The sequence below is a fragment of the Mandrillus leucophaeus genome, unplaced genomic scaffold (genome assembly GCF_000951045.1).
Source record: "Mandrillus leucophaeus isolate KB7577 unplaced genomic scaffold, Mleu.le_1.0 Scaffold60, whole genome shotgun sequence".
In the NCBI taxonomy this organism is placed as follows: Eukaryota; Metazoa; Chordata; class Mammalia; order Primates; family Cercopithecidae; genus Mandrillus; species Mandrillus leucophaeus.
In genome coordinates this window covers 4,653,741-4,662,481 of record NW_012106475.1, presented here as the reverse complement: position 1 = coordinate 4,662,481, position 8,741 = coordinate 4,653,741, and the positions used below count along the sequence as shown (strand labels likewise).

The 8,741-nt window shown below is 45.6% G+C and overlaps 1 protein-coding gene across 1 annotated transcript in view; it reads right to left on the bottom strand.

The window, feature by feature from the left end:
• The window catches only part of NID2 (nidogen 2 (osteonidogen)), a 67,441-nt gene that overhangs the window by 39,159 nt on the left and 19,541 nt on the right, over positions 1–8,741 (bottom strand). Inside the window, exons 6-8 of the mRNA XM_011999727.1 lie at positions 2,858–3,007; positions 2,182–2,427; positions 749–949 (exon numbers count right to left, since the gene is read on the bottom strand). Coding sequence (XP_011855117.1) covers positions 749–949; positions 2,182–2,427; positions 2,858–3,007 — 597 coding nt within the window. The remainder of the gene's footprint in view (positions 1–748; positions 950–2,181; positions 2,428–2,857; positions 3,008–8,741) is intronic.

Genomic DNA, 8,741 nt, shown 5'->3' with positions numbered 1-8,741 from the left:
CCAGGATATAAGTTATCTTTTGACTCCAAATCTAGCATTAGTTTTATAATAAAATACAGCATCTCTGTGTTTTTGGTTTTGTTTTTGAGATGGAGTCTTGCTCTGTCACCCAGGCTGGAGTACAGTGGTGTAAGCTCGGCTTATTGCAACCTCAACTTCCTGGGTTCAGGCAATTCTCCTGACCCAGCCTCCCAAGTAGCTGGGATCACAGGAGCACGCCACCACACCCGGCTAATTTTTGTATTTTTAGTAGAGACAGGTTTTCGCCATGTTGGTCAGGCTGGTCTCAAACTCCTGACCTCAGGTGATCAACCTGCCTCAGCTTCCCAAAGTGCTGGGATTACAGGCGTGAGCCACTGCACCGGGCCTCTGATTTTTAAAGCAACCTGAACTCATCAGCTGAAACAAGCTGAGACAAATTCCAATAATCAATATTTTTCCATGTTGCAGAAAGTAGGATGGTTAAAAACTGTATATAATTATACCATCCCTACCCACCCCATGGACAATATTGCTATTGATTTTATTATTTCAAAGTACTAGGTAGGGATATAGATATTGTGTATAGCAGCCAGCATTCTGCTCACTTACACATTTTCTTGTAACAATAAGAGTAATAACATAGAGCTCATTTTATGTTCCATGCACTGTTCTAGGACATGGCATATAAGTCATTTAAGCCTTGTATCTATCTTGTAAGATGGGCATCATCCCCATTTTACAGATGTGAAGACTGGGTTATACATACTGGAGTCTGAGTAGTGGTACAGCTCCTTGTAGGGAGAGATGTGGGCTGTGAAATTTGCTGGGATGTAAGGCACCTGGCCTTGAATGTTGGTCTTAATGCTCAGATAGTTCTCTGGGTCAAGTCCCTCAGCAGTTTGAGTGATATGAACCCTCTCCTCTCCCGGGTAGAATGTAACTTCCATGTCATGGGTAAAGGCAGCACCTGGAGATGAAAAACATTCAGCATAGGGATGAAAAGAGGTCGTGCTTAAACAGTTACCAATACATACCGCCCCCTCCCAATTTCTACTGCTGTTGGAGATCGTGCCTAAGGAGATTATCTGATACTGAGAGTAAACACTGTCAGCTGTTGATTCCATAAGTTCCCAAACTTTTCCATTGAAGAATATGGTTTCATCCTGCCTTACCTCACCCAGCTTCTCTTTAAACAAGCTTGTATTCTGTGAGAAATACTCTTGGGAACGCCCTTGACTTTTCTCTAAGGTTGCTAGACTTAGCAAAAAACATATAAGCCTAACAACAACAACAACAAAAACCACCCAAGACATTCAGGGTTTTTTGTTTGAATTTCAGGTAAGTATGTCTCATGCAATATGTGGGGGATACTTATACTAGAAAATTGTTTATCTGAAATAGAAATTTATCAAGGTGTGCCCTATTTTATCTACTTTTGACACAAGGGCTTTATTCAAATTTTGATTAAAGGCAAGAACCTATAAACAGCTACTGAGCTCTGCAGTTAAAAATGGGGGAAGAACTTCTCACAAAACTATTTTTCATGGAATAAAGATAAAACCACTAGGAAACAAGTTTTCAAGTGGGAAGGTGAGAATCCAAAAAATATCTTCTAAATCCTTGTTGTCAATGGGTGGCCTTTCCAGCAGCACTGGTACCTCCTAGGAGCTTGGTAGAAAAGCAAAATCACAGACCCCCTACCCCAGGCCTGCTGAACCATAATTCACATTTTGACAAGACCTCCAGGTGATGTGTGCAGGTACAAGTCTGGGGCGCACCCCCCTATACTATTATAGGTTGCAGAGTTGGGAGAAGGGCACCCCTTCACCATGAAGTAAAATCATCCCCAGGTGCCCCAAGTACCATTTTTGCATTTGACAGATCTGTGCATAATTTTAAAAGCCTGACAAATATGCTTCAATGAATTGGAGTAAGAGGACACAAATGTTCTGAATGGAATCATCCTGTTTCTCAGAACAGCTGGGAGAACATTTAGAAGAAATCACTGCCTTTCAAAAATCAGTGATGTGAGGTCAAACCATTCCCAACAACCTCTGGCCAGAGAACTACACACATGTGGCTCTAGAACGTTAAACAAGTGATTCCTCTTTCACTGTGTAAAGGCCTAAAGACATTGCCCCAAGGAGCACCACTGCCAAAGCAACACTGACTACCTACTTTCTCAGAGACCCTACTCACCTGCGAGGCTGAAGCCATTCTCAGAGCCAGGTTTTTCTAAAGCAAAGAGCCAGCCAAACAGGCCTCCAATTGGTGTGAGCGGGAGGAGGGCCTGGGCTGCTGGCTGTGGGATGTGGCTGATGGCTGTGTAGGCTCTGCCGTCATTGCCCACGACATACGCATGCAGGTCCACGTCAGTGAAGTGCACAGGTGTATGGCCCACGCGGAGGTGGCCACTCACTTTCCCATTCACTCGGTGAGGTGCCCCTAAAAGACAGCAAATCCAGTTAAGCTTGGGCATCATCCTGGCTAGAGATAAGTGTACACAGGTATAATTATTCCATTGACAACTTCCAAAACTCACTCTTTAGCAAGTCGCTTTAATGATTTCCTAACCAACCAATTATCCATATATGAAACAGTCCTGCCTCCAGTCTGTTTTCTCCCCTCCTCCTTCTCTCCGCTACAACTTTGGCTCTAATGAGCTGGTAGAAGGAAGCATTTCTGGATAATCCTCAGATTGAGAATCAGCCCAAACCAGTTCATTCCTCAAACATTTATTGAGCGCCTCCAAGTTGATAGCACTCTGATTCAAGTAGTGGAGATGTTTGGTCCATAAAGCAGAGCTCACAGTGGTAGCTGGAAACAGGTAAGCAGCAGGAATAGACACACAGGAGTTCCCAGTCCCAGTAATTACCTTCGGGCAGACAGTGCTTCCCATTTCCATAAAACTTGGATTGGCAGTGGCAGCAGAAGCCAGTGGCATAGTCCGTGCAGAAGGCATGCCGGGAGCATTGTCTGTGGTTGTGTTCACAGGTTTCCTTGTTGGCAGCATTATATGTGAAGACTGAAAAATAAAACAAACTTGCCTTAAAAGGACTAAATGATTCCAATGTCATTGCTGCATCAGGGACACAGCATCTGCTCCACAGAAGCAGTTTAGATCATAACAAAGTTTTTGATGTTTAAGAGACTGGGGTAACATTCAACCCAAGGGAATTAACCTGCTTTGTCTGCTGGCAAGAAGAATTGCTTACTGCTCCCAGCTGGGTCTCATTGCAGAGTTGGTGAACTAAGATGAGGCTGCACCCGTGGGTTTGAGCACAGTAAATGAATGCGAACCAGTAAGTACGTGTTAGGCTAAACTTCATGAAACCACTATTTTTGTGGGTCAAAAAGGGCTAAATATCAGCACTTTTATATGGTTCAACCTAAAGACATCCTGAGAGGAAGACATAATAGAGAAGCTAACAAATGTCTTATGTCTAATCATCCTTCTTTCAGGTAACACTGAACTTAATAGCTGGTCTCACTACCAAGATTGTTTTGAGGGAAGGGTCTTGAAAAACACATGCACCTACCTCAAAGAAAGGGCATGAGGGGAAGGGGACGGAGGAGGGCAAAGCAACAGGGATTCAAGCTATTAAAATGCCCTATGCTCTCGGCAGGGTTTAACTATGATGGGTATGGTACAAGCATGATTTCCATGCAATAGCAGACAGCTTGGGCCCCACTCGCAGATCTTCCAGAAATTACGGAGGACCAAGATAAGCTCAGTGCTCCAGCAGCTGTTGCTTCCATTTCCTACTTATTCTACCCATTAAAAGAAGAGGGCCATCTGTGCTGCAAAGAAATGGGGAAACTGGAACAAACATGGTTCATAAAGGAAATGGCCAAGAGGGTAGGGTGTGGCGGGGGTTGTGGATGGACAGGGGGGTGCTTTCTCGAGGACACTGGGGAATATGCCAATCCCAAGCATAGCCACCAGGAGGCCTAGTGGCTGCACACACCTCTGCCTCCGCATCTCCAGGAGGTGGAGTTGGCTGGAGACTCCAGGAGCATGCTGTTTAAGCAGGGATGGCATGGAATTCTAGCTTGAGACACTGATGCTAGTGTGAAGGAGGACACCCTACTCTTAGGGAAAACCAAGTGGTAGTTGTGTTTCAGGTCTATCTGGAAAGGAGACAGAAGTGGAAGGAAGAAATCCAAAGATCAATCTTTACCCAGTATTCCCAGGGAGAACAGAAAGCAAAGGAACTAATGAGACATAGCATCATATAGGTAACGATGTCACCAAGATCAAGACTTCCATCAGCAAATTAAAATGTAACAAAGTTAACACTTAAATAGCGCTTAACATATACAGGCTTTACGTTTATTAACTCTTAATTTACACAACAACCCTAGGTAGCAGGGACTCTGTTGTTGTTGAGACAGGGTTTTGCTCTGTCAGCCAGGCTGGAGAGCAGTGGTGCAATCTCGGCTCACTGCAACCTCGACTTCCCAGGCTCAAGCGATCATCCTACCTCAGCTTTTTGAGTAGCTGCAGCCACAAGCGTGCACCACACCTGCCTACTTTGTTTTTCAGTAGGTGTGGGTTGGTTGGGGGGAGGGGTCTCCCTGCATTGCCCAGGCTGGTCTCCGTCTCGAACTCCTGGGCTCAAGTGATCTTCCCACCTAGGCCTCCCAAAGTGTTGGGATTACAGGTGTGAGCCACCACTCTGGTCAGGGACAATTTTTTAACCTGTTTGCAGTTAAAGCTGAGGCACAGTGGACTAAAGTGCCTGAAGTCACAAAGACAGTGCGTAGCAAAGGTGGGATCTGAACCTAGGACATCTAGCTCGAGAATCTTAACTGCTGCTCTCCACCACCCCTTCACTGGGAGCCAAGTACGGAGATCATGAGCACTAGGTTAGGGATGCCCACTAGATTAGGGATGACCACGTGTCTGGGGTTCATCAGCACAGACTTCAAGTATAATTCGAGTCATACTTTATAAACCGGGTTTAATGATAGAAGCAAGCAGGGAAGATTATCTAGATGAATATTACAGCATGCTGAAAAACAGCACAGGTAAGAAATGAGAGTAGCAGCAGCGGCATTAACTTTTGGACAGTACTGGAGAGCTGCCTGCAGATCCTTGGGAAAGCAGCAAGCTGAGGGTTGGCAGGACAGACAGTGTCGGTTCAAGTGGAAAATCTGATTGGAACATAGTAGGAATGAAGTTATGACTCAAGATTTAGTATAGGGCCTTGATGACTTGGCTAAGAAATTCCAGTTTGATAAAAATAGGAAATTAGGCATGACTCAACTTTATTTAAACAAGAAAATGACAAGCTTAACTTAAATAGAAAATGATATAAAACTCAAGGCAGAACAACAACAAAAAAAACCCAGGATGGATTATGGTAAAATAGATGGCTGTGAAGAAAACTATCACTATTAAGAAAGGGAAAAAAAAATTTGGAGCGAAAAGAAATGAATGTAACTTGGATGTGTCAAAATCTCAGGTTTCTACAGCTCAGAAATTCACAACTAAGTGTAAGGAAGCAGCTCCTGGAGGGACTCGCACACTCACACTCACCAGTGTGCTCATGGCTTAAGGGCCATCAGGACTTTCTCCCAGAGCGCAAGGAATGGGGACTGCAGAAAGCGCCCAGCTCTAGGACTCAACCTCAGCCCTCCCTCAGGGGCTCTGTGGAGACTGCAAACTCTGTCTTTCAGCTTCCTCATCTCTAAAATAAGTAGAACACCTCTTCCTCACACCTGCATTGCCAGAAGTCGCATTTCTTCTTAATGCACTTCTGAACGCCAAGTAAAAAGGCAATCTGCTACAGGTCTAAAGAGCAGCCATTTGGTCGGGCGCGGTGGCTCACGCCTGTAATAATCCCAGCACTTTGGGAGGCCGAGGGGGGCTGAAATCAGGACCATCCTGCCTAACACGGTGAAACCCCGTCTCTACTAAAAATACAAAAAATTAGCCGGGCGTGGTGGCAGGCGCCTGTACTCAGGAGGCTGAGGCAGGAGAATGGCGTGAACCCGGGAGGCGGAGCTTGCAGGGAGCCAAGATCACGCCACTGCACTCCAGCCTGGGCGAGAGTGCGAGACTCTGTCTCAAAAAAAAAAAAGAGCAACCATTTTCAGAAAATTCAGATAGAAATCAATCCAAACTCTACACTCTGTTCCACCCACAAATTAAGGAAACAACAGGCACGGATTGTATCCTATTTCAGTTATTTTGTGAAGCCTTATTCTGCAACCCAATTCTTATTCTAAGGCTGAATTATGAAACAGGGAGAGTGAAGATGGAGGACAGACAGTATAGATATGGAGAGTTAAACTAGGTGGAGTCATAGCTTTTATCTAAGTAAAAAGAGACAGGGCGATGCAGCCAGCAACCTACAAGTGCAACTGTGCAAAGGTTTATAAGTAGATTGGAAGCTGGACTACATTTTTCTATCATAGAAAAAGAAATTATAACAATGAGTAGGCTCCCATGCCAGGCTATTATGAGACTTAAACTGTAATTACAATCGGTTAACTAGTTACTGGTAAGCTAACCTGGGAGTCTTTTTAAACAGTTTTTTGTGGGATATTGTATTTTTAGGATGATACTTACTGAGCCAAGAACACACACTCTCTCTTTCAGCTTCATAACAGCCACAGGAAGGAAAGACGACGGATCAGCCCCTAATCTGGGGGGGGCAGGCAACGCTCCATTTATAATCCCTCTGCCACGCCTGCCTTCATGCCCACGTGCACACACAGGTTTGCACACTTAGCATTTACAATGACAGCTTGTTAGGTGAAAGGTAAATGCTTCTCACAATTTTTGTTCATTCATTCACTAATTCAACAAATATTTACTGAGTATTCACTATAGACCTGGCCTTAGTCTGGAAACTGGGGACATGGCAGGCAGCAAAAGAGACAAAAATTCACATCCCAGCAGTAGTCAATAAACAGGTAAATTACTTAGTGGGGTGGATGTGTAAGAGCTGTGCAAAGAAATACAGCAGAGAAAGACAAGAGGGTGGGAGGGGGCAGGTGTACATGGCTCTTTTAAATAGCACGGTCAGGGAAGACCCCGGGAGAAGGTGACTGAGCAGAGGCCAGGAGGTGTGGGAGTGAACCCCACAGATGAGGGGAGGCGGGGTGCTGTGTCAGGCAGGAGGGGTGTGTGGGCATGTGGGAGGGATGGTGAGAGGAGAGGTGGCCTGGGTCATTCAAGCAGGGTCTCGGAGGTCACAGGAAGGGTCTGGGCTTTCATCTGAGTGAGATGGGAAGCACTAGATGTTCTGAAGGTGGAACCAAGAAGGTTTGCTGGTGGATTGGATGTGGGATGATAGTCCTGATATGGGAAACCAAAAGGGTGGGGCTGCCAGTTACTGAGATAGGGAGACTGAGGAGGAGCAGGTTTGTGGGGTTCAGTTCTGACAACAGCATGAGGCATCAAGGAAATTCACCAAGGGGTGAATAACAACTTACACCCTCAGCACAGCACCATGCAGTCCTTCACATGGAGAGCTGCATTTCTCCCGGTGGATTCCAGGGACCACGGCATCAGGATCACCTGAGGTTTCTGTTAAAAATGCAAATTCTGAGGGCCCACCTTAGACCTACCAATTCCACTCTCTGGGTGCATCCTAGCAATCTGCACTTTAGCCACCCCACAAGTGATTCTCACACCAATTGATATTGATAGAAGGCTTGGGATACTCACAAGCCTTGGATTTCTGAGCTAGGTGTTGCTCATTAATGTCGTTAACAAATTTAATCTGAGCAATTAGCAGTGCCTGGGGTGGGTAGAATGTTAGGAAATGCTCTTGTGCTCATTCCTGGCCATCTGAGAAGCAGAGCTCGGCCCACTTGGGCATCCATCCACAAGAATACCACGTGAAGATTCTTTAGTGAAGGTAACAGATGCACAGCAGCCAGATAGCCCTTCCCTGAAGAAGGGGGAGACCTGGAGCTAGAACAGTGCTTGAGTCCATGTGCAGCTATTTATCCAGGGCAAGAAAAGCCAGACCTCCAGCCTACGTGACTGCTCAAATTTCTATGGGAATTGCAGTGAAACTCAAAGAGGCTGAACTTCTTGAAGGCTGGGAATCAAGATCTGGATCCCAGCTAGATGAGATGTGCAATGAACACATCCAAGGAAAAGTGGCACTTTTTCTTTTCGGTGGTCATTTGTGTGTCCCTTCCTATCGTGGCTTTGAGTGTATTTTCATGCACTTCTTCCTATTCTAGTAAGATATTATCTCCATTTTATCAGTGAGAAAATTGAGGCCCACAGAGATTAATCTTCTGGCTCTAAATCCCATCAGATTGAGGGGGCATCAGAAACACTGAAGTGCAGAGGAATATGGCAGGGTCGGACAAGAGGGTGAGAGAGGGCAGGTGCACTTGGCTCTTTTAAATAGTATGATCAGGGAAGACCTTGGGAGAAGGAGACATTTGGGCAGAGGCCTGGAGGAGTCGAAGGAGTGAGCTGACTTAAAAATGTAGATTCTGGTTCAGAAGGTAGAGGAGGGGCTTGGAAATCAGTGTTTTTAACTATGTTCCCAGCTGAGTGAGAGGAGGGTAGATGAGACCCCACACTTTGAGAAATACAGTTTCTAGTCCATGGCCTCCTCTGGGACCCACACTCTTCTAGGAAGCTCCTGCCATGGAGAGTCAGACCATAAAGAGGTCTGCTGGCACCTCAGGGCACAGCAGGAAGGTGGAGGCTGGCCAGGTTTCAATGAGCTCATTTTGTCACGGATTTGTTAACTGAGGTTTGATAGTTGCTAAAGGATTCT